This window comes from Harmonia axyridis, chromosome 1 (genome assembly GCF_914767665.1).
Source record: "Harmonia axyridis chromosome 1, icHarAxyr1.1, whole genome shotgun sequence".
Classification (NCBI taxonomy): Eukaryota; Metazoa; Arthropoda; class Insecta; order Coleoptera; family Coccinellidae; genus Harmonia; species Harmonia axyridis.
Window position 1 is genome coordinate 17,846,286 of NC_059501.1, and position 24,406 is coordinate 17,870,691.

The 24,406-nt window shown below is 34.5% G+C and overlaps 3 protein-coding genes across 4 annotated transcripts; 2 read left to right on the forward strand and 1 right to left on the reverse strand.

The window, feature by feature from the left end:
* Positions 1-1,316: 1,316 nt before the first annotated feature.
* LOC123675004 lies at positions 1,317-11,272 on the forward strand. 2 transcript variants are annotated; one of them, XM_045610235.1, is made up of 6 exons: positions 1,317-1,734; positions 6,222-6,307; positions 8,053-8,268; positions 8,371-8,542; positions 9,150-9,730; positions 10,471-11,272. In XM_045610235.1, exons 3-6 carry the CDS (start codon positions 8,146-8,148, stop codon positions 10,990-10,992), a joined length of 1,398 nt encoding a protein of 465 aa, XP_045466191.1. In that variant the 5' UTR covers positions 1,317-1,734; positions 6,222-6,307; positions 8,053-8,145; the 3' UTR covers positions 10,993-11,272. The 2 variants fall into 2 exon arrangements, with proteins under 2 accessions (XP_045466191.1, XP_045466183.1); XM_045610227.1 differs by lacking the exon at positions 1,317-1,734 and adding an exon at positions 2,567-2,830.
* Positions 11,273-11,912: 640 nt separating this feature from the next.
* On the reverse strand, positions 11,913-12,643 carry LOC123680071 (39S ribosomal protein L54, mitochondrial). The gene is made up of 2 exons (XM_045617744.1): positions 12,445-12,643; positions 11,913-12,390 (listed from the first exon to the last, which is right to left on the reverse strand). The coding sequence occupies exons 1-2, from the start codon at positions 12,545-12,547 to the stop codon at positions 12,074-12,076; spliced, it is 420 nt and encodes a 139-aa protein (XP_045473700.1). The 5' UTR covers positions 12,548-12,643; the 3' UTR covers positions 11,913-12,073.
* Positions 12,644-13,216: 573 nt separating this feature from the next.
* LOC123688794 (golgin-45) lies at positions 13,217-15,472 on the forward strand. Its single transcript, XM_045627461.1, has 6 exons — positions 13,217-13,397; positions 13,446-13,560; positions 13,634-14,160; positions 14,214-14,413; positions 14,498-14,843; positions 14,942-15,472. Exons 2-6 carry the CDS (start codon positions 13,551-13,553, stop codon positions 15,098-15,100), a joined length of 1,242 nt encoding a protein of 413 aa, XP_045483417.1. The 5' UTR covers positions 13,217-13,397; positions 13,446-13,550; the 3' UTR covers positions 15,101-15,472.
* The last annotated feature ends 8,934 nt before the right edge of the window (positions 15,473-24,406 follow it).

The window sequence follows — 24,406 nt, forward strand, 5'->3', positions numbered from 1 at the left end:
CCAGACAATCCTGAACAACTATTGTTTTCTTGTCTGTCTTTATAATTGCCTCAACTTCTAAAATTTGTTTGCAATATTGATGAAATTTGGTGCGATCATTCAGTTTGGGTTGCGGATGGTTCTATGTCCCATACAAAATTTTCAAAACAAGTTAACATCTGTTTTAATGGAGAGACGAAATGACCAATTCGACAAAGTTTAAAAAGCTTTTATGGTGGTTCTTTGCGAGCCGGAAAATGACGTCGAAGGTTGCACAATTCTTGGGAAAACACCGCTTGAGAAATAAACACCACTCTCTGCTATGGGGGTGTATGTGGCAGGGACTATTGAGATGTCATACGGACGATTCTATCAGTGTATCCATCAGGAATCCTCTGAGAGAGGGCATATCTTTCAAATTAGCTGAGAACACCGGACAGGGGGTTCAAACCCCCTCCCCTCGAAATGTGGAAGATGTCAACAATAATTATTAACTTATTATATTAGTATTTGGTCCAACCAAATACCGACATTGACCTTGGAACCGTGAATATTTGGTTTAGCCGTCGACGTGGAAGCATGGTCGAGATATCCCCATGATTTTCTACGCTTTGGTTTAGAGTAATGAACCCATTTTTCGTCAGCAGTCACAATGCGATGCAGAAATCCGTTCCGTCTTTACCTTGCAAGTAGCTGTTCATAAGCAAACAAACTCCGTTCAACATCTGCCGGCTTCAACTCGTACGGCACACAATTTCCTTGTTTCTGAATCATTTCCATGATTTCAGGCGTTTTGAAATGGCTTGTTGTTTCACTCCCTATGATCCTGCCGATTATTGTTGCGTTTGACACGAGTCTTGATGAAGTAATGCCTCAAATTCTGCATCTTCGGAAAACTTCTCTCTTCCGTTCTTGAAGCGTTGAAACCACTTTTGGCACGTTCTTTCACTAAAAGCGGCCTCACCATAGGTATTTGAGAGCATTCGTTGAGCCCCAGCCGCAGATTTCTCCATATTAAAACAGGAAATTAAAACCTACCGCAAATGACGAGAATTTGGATCGTGAGCTGATATGTTCAATCGAGAATTACTTTATGATGCAGACAAAAATCGACTAATATTTCGATGTATTTATTTCGACTACCACTTATCGCTACAGCCATTTATTGCAAAACGGCGGAAGCAAAGTTGTACACCAAATATATCTTAAGATACCGACTTGCCCGCACCGTATGTTCAGATATGGAGATTAATATGCTAACGTGTGTGGAGAACTTTATGTGTTACACCATGTTTCTTCCTCGCGCAGAGAACATTCAACCCCTACTCCTGAATTGGCATTCGAACTTGTCGTCACGACGCAAAGGAGAAGCGCCGTTTGATATTGCGGTTTTGAAGCTCCAATTTTTGCATCCTATTCGCTATAGTTCATTTTCCTATCACAGTGTAGAAGGACTTAATTTTCATATTTTCTGTGATTGAACTTTGTGGTTAAATCCACACCTTAGACGTTTATATTTCAGGAATACGTCATTGTTGCACGAATTTTAGTTTATGGTGGATTTTTTAGTGCAGTGAGAGTAATGATAAGTGAATACGAACTGGATATGCAATTCAAGCTCACTTGTAAATCCAAGAACACTAAAAACATCCATCGTAGAAAGTCTATATTTAGGTCCCACAATATTTTTGTTTGCGTTTTGAAAAGAAAGTGCTCAGGAAGAACAAGAGGAAAAATGATGACATCCACGGAAATGTAAGTAGTGTTTTAAATGTTATCATTATACGTTATTTTTTACCAAAGAATAAATTTCATAATTCCTTATACTCCTTCTATTAGAACAGTTCAATCTCATAATCTTTTCCATATATTTTTAATATTCAGTTTTGCAACAGAATAACCTTATGGGTTTTTGATTTCCATATAACAACAAACTGATGATAAAAAGAAAAAAAATTCAAAAATATTCAGTTAACCATAGATATTAGGTTATTATATTAGGTCAATCTAAAACATTTGAACGTTAATCTGTTAGTATTTTGAACACAACTCTATTTCTGAAAACGCTCACTTGATAATGAATTTCGAAAAATCCTATCAGATTCGATTTTATTTGCTATGATTTAGGTATTTCCTAATTATTTTGTATGTATGTAAAATTCTGGTTTTGGACGATGGGTATAATTTAGAATACGATAATTTCCCAACTCCGAATATTCCAGAAAGATGTTTTAAATTTAGAATTCTCATTACGAAAAGAGTCTTGTGATGTAGAATGTAGCAGCTGTTAATTAAAAATCCATTAGGTGGACCATTGATTGAACGACATACACGAATGTGAATTATAAATAATTGATCGGTTTTCCCAGAATTCAACAGTTCAGGTTAAGTCAATTATTGCTGAAAATTATTTTGTTGTCTGGTGACTCACGTCTTGTGACTTTAAAACGTTCCTATTTGTCGGCTGTGACATAATGTGGACCAATGGCAAACTTCTCCGTATCGCATTGGACCAGAAATGCTTCGAGTCGAGATAGCGATATAATGCTGTTTCAAGTTTCGAAATACGAGGTTATATAAAGGGGTTCCAAGCGGAGAAACGCATCAGTACGAGGTCACACATACTAAGGAAAATATATTTTGTCTGTTGACAAAATATATTGGTGTATTCAGGTGTAATTATCGAAAATTAAAAATAGCTAATTTAGTTTTCGTTATACGAATTGACGGGTCAAACCTTGAATAATTCATTAAAAGTTCAACGATAGAGGTTGGCTACCTGTAGCCTTATTTTAGATTGGTGTGTTATTAAGACACTACTGCGATTGGCGACAATTCAGTGATTTTCAGAGTGAGTATCGCTTGAGATCTACTTTTTAATTATTAATTTGTTTTGACTTTAGTCAATTCCTACTAACAACAAAGGGAATGTGAATCGATTTTCGATATTTCACTGAATCCTTTCTAAACTTGTTTTTTGGTATGTTATTTCTAGAATATTCCATTACTTGAGTGGGATTCTTGATAAATTCATTTAATTGATTGATAAAAGCGTATTATAGAATGTCGGTTTTTTGAGTGAGTAATTAAATAACTTGTCTTTGTGTAGGAGATAAAAACACCGTTATTATGAGTAAGCTTTTTAATTCTTTATGGTATCGGTAGAAAAGTGGTTTGGGTATCGTATTTCAACATTTCCAACAAGCACCGACTTGTACAGACAAGTCGACAGCTTAATGATATGGATGAAGTTTAAACCAACAAGGTCATCCACATGTGTAGCTGTGTGGGGGTACCTACGTTACTTGACATGGTCGATGACACCTTTCTCTTCACGAGAAGAATTTTCCAGAATCGATTGGTAATAACACGATACTGAATGTGACGTAAAACATTTTATAAATATCTCGGACCGAGTTGGAAAATGTAATCGATTTTGCAATATGTTTATTCGGCAATCGATATCTAATAGAGTATTTATTGATAAGATTTTCGTGCGAAGGGAAACGAGTTATTTGCTATGATAAGTAAAGATTTCTAGCATAACTGATATAACATAATACGTCCTGTGGAAAGCCGAGTCATCAAAGTTTGATACAAATGTAAAAATAGGTTTTGGATTACGACCATTCAAAAATGATGCTCCATTTCAGGGCTGGCGTTAGGGGTGAAACAGTGACTTATTCAGGCGCCTCTATTTGAGAGGCGGCAATTCGGCCTATTTTGCTAGCCGCCTGTTCATATTTCATCCTTGATTCTCAATAAAAACAACAAAGGTTGTGTGCGTTTGTCGATTTTCCCTGCAATAAAAATCTCCAAACCGCCTTAACTAACAACTAAGCCGCCTGTATAATAAACCAACCGAATTAAACATAATGCCCTATTGCCCTCATTGAAAGATGGATAAAATCATGTTTTTCACAAAGACGGAAAACAACACTACCTCCGCTTTCGAATGATTTGGAAGCATTATTATTATGGAAAATTCCTACGATTTTACATTCTAAAATTAAACTAGTTACTGATAATTGCCAAATGTTTTTCAGCGGAACACATGTTTGTAATCCCAATTAGTTTTCAAAGCAATACTGAAACTTTGGATGCCCTACCGCCCTTTGTATCTTGATAGGTAATCTGTTTCATATCTCTTCAACACATTGACTTATTGAGGTTCTGATAAATCGAGATTCAAGGAATTACGATAACCATTGCGGTGAAAAACTCCAAATTCTACACTTTGATTTGATAATTCCTCTTTTAAACGCAAAAAAATCAGTAGGAAAAATCTTTCAATTCAGTTTCGAAATCCGAATAAAAATTCGAACATTCCCTTCAAATAAGGTGTTGTGCTAAAAAAAAAATGTGTATTCTATATCATATTGTGAGTGTTATGACTATCCAAGAAAGGCATTTTTCAAAATTGATTTCTTGTCTTCAAAATCAGTAGATCGTGTTCAGAAGTTGAAAGAGGTAACCGACCGTACCATATTTCATTCAAATAAATCACATACATAGTAACAGAAAAAAAAAAAATTTATTCGATTTGTTTTCTATAGGACTAAAACTTTTCGAATGATTCCAATGGAATATGGAAATAATAGATCAAAGTTGCTTAGCATTCGGAATTTATAAATACGGCAATGGCATGAAAGCATTGTAAATTGTTCAATTATACATAAAAATGTTTAATTTATACAAATTATATTTATCGCCTCCAAAGTAGGCCTAATCCGAAATAATAAATTTACGTCAGAGTATAATCCGATCATCAATACTCAAAAAAATCGAAATTGAAGGAAATTTTTAGGTATATAATAATTCAAAACCTAGTTTGTTATCTACAAGTTTGGTCTTCACTAGAAATTTCAACGTTGCTCAACGTAAATAGGTTTCTGTTGAACAATAAAGCTATTATTATCTATTATTTTATAACGTTCAGATATTATTCTTTATCTACAATGTTTCAAGTGAGCTGGTCACTAGATTTTGTGACTTATCCATTAATCCATTGAGTCGAATTGAGTTGAAAAAAATTGAACCATCAACCAGTGGCGTACCCAGACAAGATTTTTGGGGGAAAAAATTATAAATGAAAAAAATATTGGTTATCCGTTTCCATAGTCCTATGAATTTACAGACACTTCTTGAGATTGATTTTCATCAGTCGAAGTGTCTGCTGTTGTATTCAAACGTGAAAAACTTTAAGATTCGCCTGCATTAATTTGACTTCTTTTGAAGAAGTTTTCCAAAAAAGTCTGCTTTCTCATAATAAGATTTTGATTAATTTTGAGATCATGCAACCATCATAAAAAGTTAAACACGGCATATAATATAGAATATAACAAAAACTTCTATCCACCTCAAATTAACAGAATATACTAAACCTAATTAGAATCCAAATTGCCGACAAAAAAATTCTTTGCGACCAAGAGATAATTAGATAGAATTTGATATTATTTATTTACTTTATAGGGTACTAAAAATTGGAGAAATTGCTAACAGTGGTGCCGCCGATTCAATTCGAGTAGTTCGAAGATTTAATACTTCAGAATCTCATTAATTTTTACGCGATTGTTTTTCATCAATTCGGCATTAAAGTCTGTATGTAAATCATGATTGTGCTGACGACAGTCGGATCAGATCGAACCCTTTGATGTAGGTAACCGCTGGTTGATGAATTCGTCGATTCAATTGTTTCACGATTAACTTAATGAGCGTTGTGACTTATAATGGATATTCCTCCTGGGGGGGTATATCCCCCTTATTCCCCCTTGGGTACGCCATTGCCATCAACATGATAGTATTTTTCTCGGGCTATCCAAAATATGCCATCATGAAAACTATGGAACATATGCATGGAAAGTTGGAAATTGGTTCGAAATTGTCCCTTACCATTCAATTTTTAAAACCATTTGAATTTGCAGATTTTTTTTTAACGATTTTTCATTTAATACTTTCCATTTCTCTTATTCGATATTTTTTCCGGCTGAATGTTTAGGTAGCCAGTGAAAAAAACATACTATCATTCTGATGGGTCGCTTTTCAATGTTGTTCAAAGTATAATAGAAAAAACTGCCAACATCCAATGTTGATCTACTTTGACAAGCTTTTCATCAGTTACGTTTCAGTTGAAAAGCGCTTTTTCGGAGCATGTTGCCATACTCTTAAACCAATGTCTCATCACCAGTTGTTTTACGAATATTTTCATCTACATTCGTTAAAAATATTCTTTTTCTTTACAGGTTGAGGGTTTATAACGCTCAACATCTTTCCTGGAAAGCCCTCTAAGGGAGTCAACATTTTTAAGACAGAACGCAGTGAATTCAATGTAAGTACACCCAAGTATCGACTTTTTAATTAAGTATAAGCTTCTCAAATTGAAACAGCTTGAAAGATTACAACTTAACAGATGTGTGACCGAAGTTTTCTCACCAATAATTATGCGCATTTCAAATGAACGTCATTAGGATACCTGGAGCCTTTCACTATCGTCTAACGGAAAATGTCGATTTCGATAACGAGGATAGCATTCTTTAATTAACACCGTGGGTTGAATGGACATCACGGTGTGTGTTAATCAGAGTAGAGGAGCATTCCTTATCAACAATTCACTATGCTTCATGTCAAATATTTGAATCGTAATTTTTGAGGATCTGTTTATTTTTTCAGCCATTCACGTCATTTGATAAGTCCCGTAATCTACTATTAAGATTATTTTTTTCGAAGGTTTTATAAATTTAATCATTACATACCATAAATGATGAGCAACGAGAAACTAGCAGCAAAGGCTCTGATTTAACAAGTTAAGCAGCAACAAAAGAATATTAAAATGTTACAATGGTTCTTCTGATATAACATGCCCACTCAATAGAATGTTGCAGGTGGCGAATCTTCTCCTAGATTCTTCAATTGAAGTTCTGATGAAAGATTTAAAGCTCTCCAAATTCTCTCTTCGTATTGAAATATTCTCGAGGTTGTTAGTTTGCTCTTGAAACCTTAGTCGTTTATTGTTGGTTGGAGTTTTTTCTTTTCGTAGATTTCTGATTTTCTATTGAACATTTAATATGTTCAAGTATATAACAAACATGAATCTTCAATATTTATCAAATAGTTTTTTATTTAGGTACATCTTGAGGTTTACCTCTCTATTTTTTCTATTTGTAATCTCATCTTATTATTTCAAGTATCCGCACTTCTTTATCTATCTAGTTTTGTGTATTCATTTGTTCGATATCTATTTCGCATCCTTGTTTGTAGTATAAAATAATCTCATCATCACGGAAACCGTCGACCGCCGCGTTTTGACGACATTATCTAACCAATCTCAATTCTAGCAGTCCGTAGCTCCGCCCAGCTACGCGATTGCTAGAATTGCGATTGGATATATAAAGTCGTCAAAACGCGGAGGTCGACGGAGAGTGTCCGAGAAAACCGAACCTTTCCACATGAAGAAGCAATGGCTCTATTACCGATCCTTGAGCAATACCCATTGTACTCTTGCTAATTTTCTCATTTACTCTGGTACATCATTTCTTCTGTGTTGAATATGAAGCAGATAGAAGTACCTTATTTAGCAAAATCTCATATTTTCAGTCTCCATGAACTCAACCAAAGGTTAATTTTCTGAAATTCCTAACCTAACGTAAATTTTCCGTTTGCTGATCCATTATTTGGTGATGTTAATAGAACATCCGAATATTCGTCCCATTTATCCCCATGGTTATGTTTTCTCAAGGCTGTAATATCTGATTCAGTAGATTAGGTATAAAATTTTGATAGGTGAATTGAAGAATCCGAAACTTTACAGCTTTTGCAAAATGTAAATTTGATTTATTCTCATTGTAACTTTGATCTACAATTTGTTGAAACACTTGCTATTTAGATCCTCAACTTAGATCAGGCTCCATATAACTATCCTTGAATTATTCCATTTCGTGGCATAATACGTAATTGAAGTTCGAAAACTGCTGATCTTCATAAAAATGGAAGCTGACAACAGAAATTTAGAGAAGCTCCTGGGCACCTCTTCTGGATTAGCAGGGCAGCTTCATCAATCGAACATTTCTATTTTAGCCTCGTTCAACATGGAAAACGCCGCTGCTTTCCCAGCCTCTTCTGCAAAATGGCGAGAATCTCAACTCAACAAAGTACACAGAAATAATAAACATGCTGAAAGACGATACAACAGAGATGAACCCCAAAATATTCCTGTTCGTAAATCCTTACGAAGTAAATCCAGGAAATTCCCGATTGGCTCAGTCTGGGAACGATCATTCCTCAACGTCCCAGGTAAGTGGTGTCAGGAATTCAATCCAGGGCACAAAAATTCTTAGTTTTTTTTCTCTCTATTTCGGTACAGGTCTGAACTAACGTTTACGTGAATTGTTTCAGATATTTCCAATTTCGGTCAAGACAGATTCTGGAGATCACAACAGTTACGAATATCAGGAAGCCTCCTCCAAAAGAGTCAAACTGGAAATGGAGGAGTTTTCGGACCTTGGCGATTTGATCCCTTCAGCAAGGGAGAGATCTGCCATGGATGAACTTGATTTTTCATTAACGGGTATGTGGTTATTATTTGTTGAGTGTAGTACAAATGCAACATTTCAATTCATAATCTCAAATCTATGAAAATGGGTTGAATTGAAATACCCATTTATACATATACCCATTAGCAATGCAGTAAGAACACCCAGTAGTAGTTTAAATATTTTGATAATTTCTGGTTAACGGTAAGCTTTTAACACCATGTGGGCGCTTGTCAAGGAAGGTACCAAAAAGGTTTACCAACAAAAGCGATGGTACAGGATGTTGTTTCAAAACCACACAACTGATATCATCATTTCCACAAGTGGGATTGCAGGTGATCCTCATTTTGTGTAATATTTCACTCCTGAGTAGCATGACCCACTGGCGATCTCTACTTTTGGTGATGAATCCAGATACTGATTTGTGATGAATGATCTGTCAAGGGTTACTATATTTTTCTTGTATTAATCCTACATTTTAACTGATTGATATTTTTCCTCACTTCCCCAGTTCAAAAAATATGTATATCAGAAGTTCAAAAGAATTCAAACTATTACAGGATGTTCTTATTTCAGTGTTACTTAGTAAATTTTCATTTCAGCCAAAAATCAGTATGATTAATTGTGGCGTTTCATTTCCAGATCCTGAGGGAATGACCGACTTAACTATGCGTTCTTATGAATCAGCAAGTCTAAAAGATCTTGTTGATGCACAAGATTTTCACAAATGTGAAAACAACCAACAACTTTATATTGATAATCAACACGTTAATCTAGAAGATATATCAGGAGAAGAATTCAACATTTTACAACAAGAACTTACTACTAGTTGTGCGAATAGTGCTCTAAACGAGCAATCTAATAATAATAATAATAAGATAATCCAAAATTCCAGCTTAAGGGATAGGGAATCATCGAATATATTCAATTTTGAAGAAGCCGATTTGGCCTCCCCATTTGTGATCGATAACGATCACGCATATGCAAATATGTCATCACCTTCAGATACTTCAATAACACCACAGTATAGTCCAATGGGAATTCAAGATACTTGGAATGGTTTTTCCGATAAACAAATTGATTTCAAAAACCGGTTATCGGAACTTAACCTAGGGGTAAAATTGTTTGTTGCGGATACCCTTAACACTCCAGATATTTTGGAATCAGTTGTCAGTTTGGAGGATGATAGGTTTAATTTCTTGAGACATTTGGATAAGGATCAGGTAAGAGGATCAATTTTATCGGTTTATTGTTTGAAACTTCAAAATTGTTTGAGGTATTAGATTTTAACAGTTACGACACTAAACCAAATTTAGACGTCAGTCTCTTTCATTTCTCAGTCAGATAGGAAACGGATTGTCATGCAAATACGTTAATTTTAATTAAAATTTCATCAGTCACATGTTTCAATTGTTCCGCTTTTTAGCCTCACAAATTTTTCCAAAATTATGTTATACCTTACATCAGCCACTTTACCGAACCAGAACGACTCCAGTTCAAAATAATAATAATACATCAGCCACTGTTTCCGTTGACAGAGCTTAAAACACGGATAGTCTCTTTTGGTGTAAAATATATGCAGAAAAATTAGAAAATTCCACTTATTTTATAGATATACAATAAGTCACAAATAACTAGTTTTTCACTGAAGGGTTGGATAATTAATATTATTCTGTAATTATTGAAAGATAAATTAAGCATTAGGACCCGCTAGTCTCGAACAGAACACAAAGTATTATCTACTAGGGGATACCCCGAATCTCGCGCTCTGTGTTGAATAATTTCATTGTTACCAGACCAGGCCACTTTGCAGAAATATATACAAGAATAACTATCCCTATTTTTACCATCTAATTCATTAATAATTGAAAATTATCAGCAAATACAAAAATTAAAATAATAGGAAAACCGAACATCATTTTTAATTTATTACTTCTAATAAAAATTTATATTTCTTTTTCAGGAACTCAAAACTATAAATGAAAATGATCTCTTATTCCAACCACAGTCATCACCAGAATGTAATATTCCAAAAGTCCTTGCCAAAATTGAACCTGAACCATTGGCTGATACAAGATGGTCTTTCAAACCAGAAGAATATGATGATGATGACGACGATTATGTGCCACCTAAAAAAGCTCGTATTCACAAAAAAATGAGCAAGGTGATCAAAAGTGATTCTGAAAGTGATGAAGATTATGTTCCTTCAAAAACTGCGAAGAAGAGAACAAGGAGAATATCTTCGATTTCTTCAGACTCTTCCAAGGATAGTAGTAGAGTTTCCAAATATAGGGAGCTTAGAGATAAGAACAATGAGGCTTCTAGAAAGTCCAGATTGAAACGTAAATTGAAGGAGCAAGAAATGGAAGTAGAAATGCAAGGTTTGGTAAATAAGAATGTGAAACTCAACGCCAAGGTGGAAGAGCTTAAGAGGATGGTGGATAACTTCAGATCAAATTTGTTTAAAATAATGGCACAGAAATGAGTGTTGATATAGTTGAATTTATTCGATGTTAATTTTAATTATAATTTCAATTAATATTTTAATTAGGTATTTGTTTATACTCATCTTGATGGAATTTGTTTTATAAATCGTCTAAGATGAGATTGTTTGTGTCCTGCTATATTTTTTATTGGACACATGTAACATAAGTTTGTATTGATCGATTTAAATCCCTTATTTGTTTGGGATGCTTTTATAAATAATCATTTTATAATTATGTCTGTTATTATTTTTAATGATTAATAAATAAGAATGTAGTTTATGTTGGGTATTTTTTTTTACCTATGGTTATGTGGCAATTGAAGAATTGAAAAAAATCGACATTACAGAAATTGTATGAAAATATATTTATGTTCTTTGAAATAAGGTTAATTAATGTTTTTTGATGTTGGCAAGTTTGAAAAATATAGCGATAAACTTGCCTTCAGTTGAGTAAACACAATATAAATTGAATTTGTGAGTTTTATTGGATTGGGTGGTTATTAGACCGCTATATCTAGTCAATTAAAAGTCTGAAGTATGCGCAGCGTCTTATATTTTTGTTCATAATGAAAAGGAGTTGAAATATGCTAACCTTGTTTGAAGTGGTAGTTCACAATATGTAACAAGACCTGTAGTAGATATCTTTTATGTGCCTGCCATCTCCCAGTTTCTCATAATAGACCCTATTTTTCCTAATTAGAGAATATGGTTTTTCTAATTATATTCTTTCAGTTTTGAACTAGAAGACTTCTTAGTCATAGAATCCAATTTTTAAAATTATAAATTAATTTCCTAGCTTGATTTCCTTGATACTGAAAAATCAGTATTTCGAACAAATTTCAGTTTTTCTTACACCTGAAAGAGAAGTTGTATCCCAGAATAGATATTGAAAAATAATACTGGGAATAAGATACACAAAATGTTATAAGTACTTGATTTTTGTATTTTATTGATTTCAGGTATTATAACCATGTTACATGATTTTCTCCGTCAAGACACACCTCCGTAAAGGAATAAAGATTATAAGCATAGCTTAATGTGGCAACGTTTTACTGCTCTCAATGAATTTCCTAATTTTCTATTAAAATTGCCTCAAAGAATGCAACTTGTTATTTCTTCTCATTCCCATTTTTCTAATTCTTCTCCAATACTGTTTCGAATTGGGGTCCATCTCTTCTAAAGGTGGAGGAGGTCCTGTTCTTAAATTCCACAACCAATCTGGGTATTCACTGTCGGGTTTCAATTTAACCTCTTCTCCTGTTTTATATATATTTACTCCCATAGCATATTCTACTAACTTTTTTGGATCAGTTTCAACTGGTAATATTCTTTTTTCTACAGCAGCCCCCAGTTTACCCAATTTTTTCTTCTTCAAGGCACCTCCGAGCATACTGACACCTAAAAATCTTAACGTTGATAAAATAATAAAATGGTGATTTCAGAAATTTTCACTTGATCCATCATTTTTGGCATAATTCCTAATAATTACTCCATTGATTAATTGTAAGGGCTGTGCATTTTTAAATAATTTAATATAATTCATATTGAAGCACATTTAATAACGTTATCAAACAACATAGACATAGAATGATATAAACTTTAATTCTAATGCTGGCTCATCACGATCACTACCAACCGGCGCGAAATCTGCGTAGTGCAGAGCCGGCATCAAGCGGCGTGAAGTTAAAATCCGAAGAAGCAGTCAGTGGCTTATCACATGGTATGAATCAAACTGCTGGAATTTTGATGAATATAAATGAATATGTATATAAATTTCAAATTTGATTTTAATATCTGAATAACTGAAAGAGCTTTGAAGAAAAAATTAAAAATCTTGATTCTTTCAAGCTCTATAGTTCGGTAACGAAGCGTTTGCACTGTTTGCAGACACATATGAAAATAATACGCCCCCGAAAATGTTGATAGTGAATTTTGAATCATTCTGTATAAATATTCATTTATGGTAGCTAGATTGAAGAGACGTGTTCAAAAATATTGATGATTTCCATATTCGTTTTTTAGAGTAATGACTGTGTTACGAATTTATATCGACTGGCAAAAAAAAAGTGCAACTGTCCAATCTAGATAGGAAAATAATTATTTCTTCTGCTGAGACAGAGTAATGATTAAATAGAAATTTCCATGTATTTTTGAAAAACCTAATTGCACGCTACTGACGGCTTCGGAGTGAATCGGATATAAAATAGCAGGGCTGCTGGTATCTAATTTCACATTAGTGACAACTGACAACATATGATTTTGACTTCCAAAATAAATTTTTTTTTTTAATTCACTGAAAACAAATATTGAAAACCCAAGTATTAATGAATTGAATTTTATTTTTACAATTTTCCAAAGTAAATATTTGGCGTCATGAACAATTCATACTCTAAAATCAATTGAAGGTAGGAAATTTAAATAATTCTCATGAATCTTCATTGTTTTGATTTAAGGTAACTTTCTACTTTCATTGAGGCTAATGTCCTAGAAATAACTATATATTTGTTTGTTAATATACTCTTTGGATACCATATCAGTATAAAACTTGACTTACCAACATGAGTTCAGGTAACTATGTTGTTTAATGTTTTTGCGCGATTTTTCCAGAGAACATTCATTACAAAATTAATTTTTATTCTAGTTTTAGCAGGAAGAGAACGAACATTAGGTGATGGAATGGATCATTTGGAACTAGAATTGAACGAAAACAGTTCCAAGAGAGAATTTTTATTTAATTTACCTCAAAAACCATCATCTGCTATTTTAAAATCAATGCGCCCCATCATTCCGACATCTAAGATCTATAAAACAATTCCAACATACATTCCAAAGAAAAAGAGAATAAAGTATCTCACAAGAAAGCCAAAAGAGCCTAAATTCATTCCTTATGAACCTTACAAAGGAGCTGTTCATCCTATAATAATGAAAAAAAAGAAACCACTACCCATACCACCAAAAGTATCTAAGAACAATGTAGAAATCCATCATTTGGTTACACAAATGAGTGACTTGAGGACAGCTGAATTGGCCAAGGACAACTGTGAAACTGAAGACATAATTATATCTAAGAAGGACTGGGAAAAAGAAAAAAAGAATTATGAAAATGATATAAATAATTTGAGAGAAAGTAACAGCGTTTTGGAAAATCAGTTGAAACTACAAACTCAAGTAAATATTTATAATCTTTTCAGGTTTTTATTTTGAGTTAATCTTTTTTTTAGGTAAATAGTGAATTGAAAACATTACTTGTAGCTGCAGTTGGTGAAGACTTAGAAACTAGAGTAGCCCATTTAACTGAAGACAAACTTCAGCTGGCAAGGGCACTACTGAAATCTGCTAATCATTTAACTACAAATCAAGAACAGACAGAATGGCTTTCTGGGCAATGTGAAGTTTGGAGAAGCAAATTTTTAGCTTCTAGGTGAGAACTGTAAATTATGGAGGAATTATTAGTTTGAATAATTAAAAGATAGGGTTTTCACTTAAGAAATTAATTTTGATACAGTTTGATGGTGGAGGAACTAGCAAAATGGAAATCAGCTCTAACTGTCAGAATCAAGGAACTTCAGTCTTTGATGTCCGGTCTTTTGGAGGACCGTTGTCAAGCTAAGAGATCCTTGATAAGAACTTGTTATAACCTCCATGAAGTTACAAAACACTTCGATTCAAATGCCAATATACTGAAATCAATCAAGACTGTTGATATTAACCATTTATCAGATATCAATTTTGAAATGAGCCAAGTTGTTTTTGATAAATTTTTCAAATATAACGAGGAGGAATTTGGGAGGTTTTACAACAAGATTATGGAAATGTCAGAAAAAACTAAACATGAGGAAAAAGCCAGACAAGTATGTACTAGTTGGACAATTCATGTTTATTTATAGTAGTTTTAACGCAAAATTGATTGAATGTTCAATAATTAAGAAAAATATTCTTTTTTTTTCAGATTTTGCAAGATCCTATTACAATCTCAATGAATCATGAGGCATTGTGCAGAGCTGTATTGGGAGTAGCAGGAACTGCAGCAAACGATCAGCCTTTTCAGAATTATCAACCCCACTCCACATGCTGTTCCCATTGTACTGGAGAGTTTAAGGAGATTTGATAGTATTGGATTTTAATGATCAATCCACAGTTGAATGATATTTCTCAATTGTGCTGGACTGTGCCAAAAAAAACCTTTTTCAGTGATTTTCAATAACTAGTATTGAACAATACGCATACATGAGAACAAATTCAAAAATATTTACATATAAAAATTTTCACATTGCGTAATGGATTCTCTTTCTATTACCTTTGTTGATTTATACTCGAGAAGCACAAGCTTCTGAAAAAATATAAATCATTATTGGGGTCAAGTGATTTGTAAATATAACAGCTATTTCTATTTTTATTGGTTAACACTACAATTGTATAGTTTGAGATAATTTATTAATTCCTGTTGAAATTTAATAGTTTACATATATTTTCGATTGAATATTATTTTATTATTTAAAATAATCAATATATTTCATTTAACCAATTTCCTTGCTAGCTATGGCACTTTTTCAATTTAATCTTCAAAACATGATATTAATTGAATTAATGAATGAATGAAAATGAATTCTGTTTATAAATGAAATGTATTTAATTAGGATAGTCAGACTTAAAATGAGGTTTCCTTGAATAACACCAACAAACTAACTCAAATCAAGATATGAAAAGTAGGGACCAACTATTGTCTATAATTAAATCCAATTAATAATAAAGTTATTAGTCTGTTAACGAAAGAAGTTTTGAAATATTGAATAGGTTCATTGAACTTTCTAATAGTGAAGAAAAAAGTAAACATTTCAAAAATTGTATTAGATGAAAGGTAAAAAGCTTTAGATTTGTCGGATAGTGTAGTTTACATGAAATACATGTAAGATGTCTTGAAATACTGGTATGCCTAACCACAACTGTTCTATAAAGGCGGCTGTGAGTAGGCATACCAGTATTTCAATACATCTTATGTGTATTTCATGTAAACTACACTATCCCTACTATGGCCTACTCACTTTGTTAGACTATTGAAGGGAATAGTTCTGTTGGATTTGAAGGATATTGCCGGCACTTCATTTGATTTCTGTATCCTTTTCTAGGGCGCTTGCATCAAATTTCGCTGCCATTTTCATGGAAACATACATGACCTATTTATTATATATAACGCCTCCTACGGAAAGAAAAAGGAACTACTGAAAATCGAATTCCTAGAATTATTTAAAAACAAAATCCAATCAGTGGACATACCATTTATTTATTTTTAGGTATCTTAAATAAATCAAATAATTGTAACATCGTAGTGGCCTTTTCATATAGATTTTCACAATCAGTCTACATATATTATGATAAAATTTCCAAATGAAAATTGTGTATTTCAGGTATAAAACTTTGTGAACTTTTTGTTTCCAAACCAAACATAATGAGTAAATTGAAAATATTTCAAAGGCAAGATAAGATGTCTAAGAATATCTACTATTGTGTCTACTGATTATATTTTTGATTGATATAGATCGCTGGTGGACTCAACAGGTGGGCTATCCAGTGATCTCTGCCCAAGACACACCATCGTGGAGAGGCCCCCGCACAATTTCGGGAATTCTTTATGCCTCGCTAGAGAGTGGGGCGAGGCCAGCAACGCTACCTCTCGGGCATGCAGAGTCACTATAATTCCATCACTGATCCTCCCTTTATCGCACTTTCTTAAACTTAAAACGTAGCGGCAGCACGAATTCTGCATTTTTCTGCAACCTATATCTCTGGATAGAATCTAGAAAAGGATAAAAAACTGTCAATCCATAGCTCAGCTTGGACAACACAAGTGTTTTGCAGAGATACTTACCTACGTGAGTGGAAATCTAAAAAGTGTCTCTGGCGATACAAATAACGTAGTGCTAGAAAAGAATTTCTCAACAGCATCGAGATATGGTCTTTAAATTTCAGTATGAAGTGTTCTCGGAAAGAAGGATATATAGAAACAGATATATCTACAATCAATGCCCAATGCGAGCCTGATCCTCTCTGACCTATTGGGCATTGAGAAAACCTTCACTATGATGCTATGTAGAAAAGAAGATTGAAAAGGGAGTTCACAATTCCAGCATTCAAAGAGAATACCAGTAAAATTCAAATGGTACACAGATGGTTCTAAAACCACGGTCCGCGATGGTGACTATTGCTGGAGTATTCTAGGTAGGGGCTGTCACCAAATGCTGTCCTCCCATCCAAGTGTCTTTCAGCCAAAGATACTTGAAATCGAAAGATGTATGGAAATGAACCTAGTAAAAAAAAAGTATCAGAAATTTGATATTGGCGAGACCATCTCGAGCCAAATTAGCGTAGGTGCGCCCTCTCCCTAAGGATTATGTGTATTTCGCCCCGAGTTCGCTGGTGGAATCTACAGTTAGGCAATCCAGTGATCTTTGCTTAAGACACCCGCTCACACTATCGTGGAGAGGTGACTCCATTTCCGTTCGACCAGTTGCTGCAGCGTAGCTCCGACTGCCGTTTCCGATGCGTCGCTTATAAGGGGAGCGTCGTCTTTGGGGTGAGGTACTGGTGTAGCTGTTGCTAGTTTCTTCTTAATCGCCTTGAATTCTGTTGATGCTTTAGGTGTCCAGTTGATGGTGGACATTACTTTATGGTTAGGAACTAGGAAGTGGTTGAGGGAAGCCTGTGTGTCCGATATCCCGGGTCGATATCCGTCGATAGAAATTTACCATCCTTTAGAATCGGCGAAACTCCTTGGCTGTGGCTGGTTGGGCATAATTTAGTATTTCTGTGATCCTATCTGGAAGTGTACGTGTTTCTTCTGCTGAGATGAGGTATCCCAGGAATTGTGCTTCGGATTGGCCCAAGGTTTATAGATATTAGATGTAATCTATAGACCTTGGGGTTGGCCATACTCACACTTCGTAGGTTTGTGGGTCATGGAGCATGGTTGAAATATGCAGAGATGTTCCAAATGCACTTCCTCGGAGTCTGATGCGACTAGTACATCATCGATGTAACTATAACAGAAATAAAGTCTTCATAATTCTTCTTCGATGAACCGTTGGAAGTTTTGAGCTGCGTTCCGTAGCTCTAAATGTCATAAAGGGAAACTCGAACAACCCGAAAGAGGTCGTGATGGCTGTGTGGAAAATATTTTCTTTCCCTGTAGGTTATGGGCGAAATTCTGTGTCGGATTGGGCAACGTTCTAGTATAGTGCCGGCATTTAGTCTTCTCATGGTTTTCAGGTATCTATGGACTTCTTCGGAACCATGTGCAGCGAGGAGGATCAGTAACTTTTTGATGGTCTCGTGATACCTAGTTTGAGCATAGCTTCAAATTACTTCTTCGCAACCTTGAGTTTTTCGGGTGCCAGGCATGGTCTAGCTGCGATTGATAGATCAGCTGTGGTTTGTTCATGGTGCTTGAGTTTCAGGAGAAGAAAAAAACGAAAGACAAAAATTTTAGCGTCAACTTTTTGGGTTGGATCATTCCAAAAAGTTTCTTTGAAATTTTAATACTGCGAGATCTAAAAAGTATCTGTATCTTAGCAAGAATAAGCTACACGTCCACACTGGATTCCCTACAGGGCATTGCTAAATCAGAAAGGACCTGGTGAGAGTAGCTCTGATTGGGACACAATTGACCAAAAGGTCGCAATGCAATGAAACCTCTCTTGAATATTAATCAAACAGGATTCTCACACCAAATTTCATTCAATTCAGATAAGAATTGTCCAAGTTGAAACTGTTATAAGGGTTTGTGGAACAAAAGTTGAAATAAAACTAATCATAGTGGGAATTTTTTCGTTTTATTTTATCTATAATGAATTTACATCAAGTGTGGACTGAATACATTTAATATGAACCAAAGTGGTTCAGTATAGTCTGAAAACCATTTTGCGAGCGAAAATTTTTAATCTGGACAGCAAAAATTTGTTTAATCTCGAAAGATGATCACAAAGCTTCTTCAACGTTCAGTAAACTTGGGAGCAAAATATCTCGCATCTAAATTAGAAATTTTAATCGACACTGTTTCATTGAAAATCCAATTTAAATGCAGAAATATCGGAATGCCCGTGAAAAACCTTGCGCAGAAGGCCGTTAACCCTTCGAAACGGTGACGTATAGCCGTTTGGGAAGTTGCGATATTAAATTGCTACAAGATATTTACAGCATGTGTATAGGTACGAGAGTGAACCATAAATCTGCCCGCAACTTCTATCAGGAACTCACTCTCGATGCCGAGGTGCGAGAAATATTCACGACAATATTTATGTTTTCAATCAATATGGCGCAACTCTCCGAGTTGTATAATGGATCTGGTAGGCCATGGTTGTTGACGGCAAAATGATTTTTGCACGACTGATATAGATTTGGCAAAGCTGTTTTATATGGAAGTATGTATAAGGCAAATCAATGAATATATGAAGGAAACTCGAGTGATCGATAAGATAAGATTTTGAAATTTCCTCTCTAATTTTCGACCTAATTTTTTTTCTTGTTCTCCCTACCTCTATTTCATCCATTAGCACAGCTCGGGGGGCAGTAGTGCTGCAGCCCTCCCGAAATACCAACAATTTAAGTTTGTAAATGGAATGAACATTATGTCTCTAATGAATATTCTTCTATTATTCATAAACCAGCTTCGATCGACAACTTCAATAAAGAAATAATTTCTTGGATGGTGCTTCTCAAAGATAACCATAAAATTCGAATTTTATCGCCACCAGGTAGTAATTCCGTTGTTGAACACCATGATACAAAGACATTGTTTTGTAGAGAAAATATAAGATCATCATACAGGTGATAGCCAAGCATAGCGTTCTTTAGTCCAGTGTAATCCTGTATCCTGTGGATTTATTTGTGATGTTTAAGAGCAAATAAATTCTATTCTATTCTATTCTATTCTATCACTAACCAGGAAAACAGCCCTTCTAGTCGGCGAACAAGAAAATGCCTTGAATTGGTGTTTGATTTGGCAACCTAAGCTGAATTTGGTTCTGATGTTTCTGGTTACCTATCCATCAGAGAAGATTAGATCGTAATACCTGTGATAGCCAAGCATAGCGTTTGTTAGTCCTGTGTTATCCTGTATCACTTTATGTACCTATTTATTTTATTAATTAAAACATTCTACAGAATGGGAAAATAAATATACAAGAAATGAAAGTTAAGAGTTATACACTGAAAACCAAGACCATAATAAAACCCTAAACAAATCAAATTCTGTGGGTAGTTAAGTTTTCCATTGTAATCAATCTGAGGGCGGTTTTGGGAAGAACACCAACCATTGAGCCCATCTATGTCACCCTGGAGATTCCAGCAATCTTAACATACTGAATTCGACGGGACAACTTGCAATCGTCAACATAAAGCAAAGTTTAGGAAAACAATTGTGAATAAATATCATTTATGAAGACTAAAAATAGTAATGGACCCAATATAGATCCCTGGGGAATACCAGAAGACGCTTAACGAATTCAGCCGATCTGTAACCTAAACATCGGACCCAAAGTCGCCTATTCGTAAAGTAAGATTAAAAAAACGAGTGAAACTCTCAGTCAATCCAAAGGAGTATAGTTTTCTATGAAGTATACCATGGTCCAGTCGGTCAAACAAGTCTGTATAAACTTGAGAAGAATCATCTAAAGCAGAAGTGATGTACTGAGTTATACACGTTAAGTTCGTGATGATCGACCGACCATGAACCCATGTCAAAAAACCGAGCTTCGACATTTTACGTGAGAGTAAACAATATTATAGAGCAATCTTTCGAAAACTTTACTGAAGTTGCTCAAAAACAATTGGTCTATAGTTTTCGATCATATTTTTATAATTTTTTTGAAAACAGAGCTGACTGTACCCCCTCCCTCCGAATTATAGGGAAACAGTGTTCAGAAAGAGATAGTCTAAAAATAAGGGTCAAAGGTCTAGCCAGAATAATCGCGCAACAGTCTTTCAAGAGGAAATATGGAATCCCGTCTGACCCCGAAGTCATATTTGCCTTACATTTTTTGAGGGATCTGAGTACATCTTTCTCAGTTATCGCAGGAATAGCCAGAGACTGCGTGAAAGAGATGTCGGAGGAATTATTATGCTGGTAGTTGGAGGAAGCAATGAAAGCCGATTTAAAAAAATGATGCAAACGCATTGACTATGTCTCGAGGAGCTGATAATTGCCGATTCTGGTAATTCATAGAACCAGAAAAAGATGAATTGCCCCTGAAGGTGTTCAAATAACTCCGAAACTTATTTGGATTTCCACATAAATCGGCTTCATCCCTCTGAATTTTTGTCTTCACAACAGCCTCAACAGTCGGTAAACAAGAAGATCGATTCGAGTATAGTCGATTTTTCAGCGAATTATGCCAACTACCAACTTGAGCGAGAAAATTCTTTGCATAGGTGTTTGATTTGGCAACCCAACCTGAATTTGGTTCTAATTTTTCTGGTAACCTATCCATCAAAGAAGATAAGACCACCGCACCGGCGATAGCCAAGCATCTTGTTTGTCCACTCTAACCCCGTATAACTAACGAATCCATCCTTCAAACCTGCCAACGAACACAAAACTACCCCCTCTAAACCAGGGGAACAGCGCTTCCGATCGGAAAACAAGAAAACGGAGATAGTTAAGGCCTCAACGTCGAGAACCGAACGGTTCAGACAACAGACTATCTAAGATCCGGTGGCGGCGGCGTCTGCAGCCTCTGTCGCGGGCCGGATGCTCCAAGATGTTTACCGAATCGAAAGTCTGATTAATACGGCACTTCGGGCAAACTTCCTGTCCTGATAGAATTGAATATTCCCGCCGATGCTCCATCCATCTCGAGGGACGGGTCCCCGAGATGTTCGACGTCTGTTACGTCGCCCTGAAAAATGTATTGGCAGCGAAAAGAGCCGACAAGGACGCGGACGGTGCATTTAATTGAGTCCTACGACAATATTGATGATTTTTTTCTACGCCTCTCCACGTCGGGTCTTGAATGGAAATTTGAATTTGAAAATGTAGTCGGAGGATTTTATTTTCATTATTGGAAAAATTGGAATGTCTGCGTATCTGAGGGATGCGTTTCGCAGAGAAAGTAGCAGGAATCGGTCATTTTCGTATGTAGTAGTTAAGAGGGATTACCACCATGTGGCTTTCCGCGTATTAGTGAAACATTAGGTAATTATATAAATTCAATTAATAATTTTGAAAATTTGTAATTCATTTTGGTCTTCTTTCTTCCATATTTTGAATATTATTCGGTAAATTTTCAGTATCAGTGTCCGTTATTTCGTTTTCTACTATTTTCTCGACTTTTTCATTGAATTCTTCAACATTCCTATTGAGAATCATTTCAAATTCTTCCTGAGTATTTTGTATTTTGATTACATCGTTATCAATCCTTTTATTTCCCTCTTCTATTTCGATCTTCCAATTTCCCTGTACTTTTGAATTCTTCCTTCATGTCATGTCTTTGTTCATCAATATTATCATTATTTCTTTCAATTTTGTGTTCAATATTTTTCATTTCTTCTATTTTCTTGTTTTGTTCTTCTTTTTTCTTATTTTGTTCTTCTATTTTCCCAATAATTTCTTTTTTAAATTTCACCATAAATTGTAGCAATTGATTTGTACTACTTGCTGTTGCTTTATTCATTTCCATTTCTTCTCTTCTTCTTCTATATTCATTCAATTATCAACAAATAGCAGTAATTTTTTTTTTTAATTGAAATTTGGTGTATTATTTCAGAAATAAGCCTTTTGATTACTTTAAATTCAAATTGGAAAGCAAATTACTAATTTTATGATTAACGTGCCCCACGTTGGGCGCCAATTGATATGAATTCAATCAATCATTTTGAAAAATTCGGATGGGTTCTAATCACAATTTGTATATTTTGAAATTCGAAATTTAGAACTATATTTCTTTATCAGAACATCAAACCTAACTAACCTAGCTAAATTTCAATTAACAAACGAACTATATAACAACAAAACAATAATATCACTTATATTAAAAATTCTGGAAATTAATCTAGTTTTCTCTTTCGTCCAATTATTCCTTATCAATTTCTGTATATTTTGATGTATAAGTCAATTTATCCTTTCCACCAACATGAATCGCCAGAGTTGTATTTTCTGTATCTTCTGCTTTAGCAAGATTATCTAGAATGCTGATTAAATGTTCTGATTTCTATCGTTTTTCTTTCAATTCGCCAAATTCTATACCAATATCAGTAAACTTATCAATTCTTGTCCAATACTTAAGCTTGTTTCAGCCACTTATTAATTTGCTTCATGATTTTTAATCTCAGAATTTCGATAAAACTTTGAATTCTTTCTTCCTTTTTTATGTCACTTAATTGAATTTAAATTTTATGAAAAAATTCTCAAACATAATTCTACTTTCGAATATATTAACATAAATGATTATTATTATTTGAACATATTATCTATGAATCTTGTTTTATATTTTAATTTCGGAATTATTGAGTGATCTATAGGTTTTTTCCTATTTATATCTTCATGATATTTGTCCCTTCTTCTGTTCTCTACAAGTTCCATAATTAATTTAACAGAAAACTATGTGGTAATCTTCATATTAGTCGAGTAGAATATAATAAATACCCGAATGAAAAACAATTTAACAGGTGAGAAGTATTGAATTTTCATAAAACACAGGATCGGAATTCTCGCTATCGTAAATTGGACAACAACCTGATTTCGGGATCGGTTTCCGTGAAAACTTTAACGATTTCCAACTTCCTGGAAAAGCCGAAACGACTTGGGCATGGTCCTCTGGTAATTAGATTTCTTGTTACGACTCTAGGTGTGTATAAACGGTCTTTAATTGTCCGTTATAGTCGAAAAATTAATTAAATTGCAGACATCGTTCAATGGTCCCGTCCAATTAGCGTGGATCGTTTTCTGACGGTCCCCTTTTCCTCTTCTTCGGTCGGAAGGGACCTGGACTTCAATCTCGAGGTGTTAACCTTACTTCAATCACAATTAGAAAATTAAAGTTCCTCGTATTCTTCTAGGGCGGATTGTAGAGCGAGAATTGTAGGCTGGAATTAAACTTCTCTTACCCTCTCCAATCGTTCTCTTCGATTTTAATTTATCACGAGGAATTTCGAGGGGATCAACAATCGGTGAATGTTTTTGAGTGATTCGTTTAAGAAGGGATTTGAATCGATTGAATTGCGATAATTCCGAATTAAGTGTTTTATTGTTTTTCAGGAATGAAATTGATCCCAACAAGAAATTTCATTTAGCATTCTTGGAAAAATCGCCCGGAAAGTCCAAACTCAATAGCTGTAGGTATTATGTGAGATTATATTTATTATTTATTTATGTTTCTTCCCCGTTCAACTAATCAAAACATACAGATAATTGTGTGGATTACAT

Excerpts from the sequence above, each read along its gene's own strand:
- LOC123675004 (XM_045610235.1), top strand. The coding sequence starts at position 8,146 with ATGCTGAAAGACGATACAACAGAGATGAACCCCAAAATATTCCTGTTC. Across the intron at positions 8,543-9,149 it reads ACTTGATTTTTCATTAACGG|ATCCTGAGGGAATGACCGAC; the intron begins GTATGTGGTTAT and ends TTTCATTTCCAG. Across the intron at positions 9,731-10,470 it reads GACATTTGGATAAGGATCAG|GAACTCAAAACTATAAATGA; the intron begins GTAAGAGGATCA and ends TTTCTTTTTCAG.
- LOC123680071 (XM_045617744.1), bottom strand. The coding sequence starts at position 12,547 with ATGTGCTTCAATATGAATTATATTAAATTATTTAAAAATGCACAGCCC. Across the intron at positions 12,391-12,444 it reads TGCCAAAAATGATGGATCAA|GTGTCAGTATGCTCGGAGGT; the intron begins GTGAAAATTTCT and ends TAAGATTTTTAG.
- LOC123688794 (XM_045627461.1), top strand. Across the intron at positions 14,161-14,213 it reads AGTTGAAACTACAAACTCAA|GTAAATAGTGAATTGAAAAC; the intron begins GTAAATATTTAT and ends TCTTTTTTTTAG. Across the intron at positions 14,414-14,497 it reads AGCAAATTTTTAGCTTCTAG|TTTGATGGTGGAGGAACTAG; the intron begins GTGAGAACTGTA and ends ATTTTGATACAG.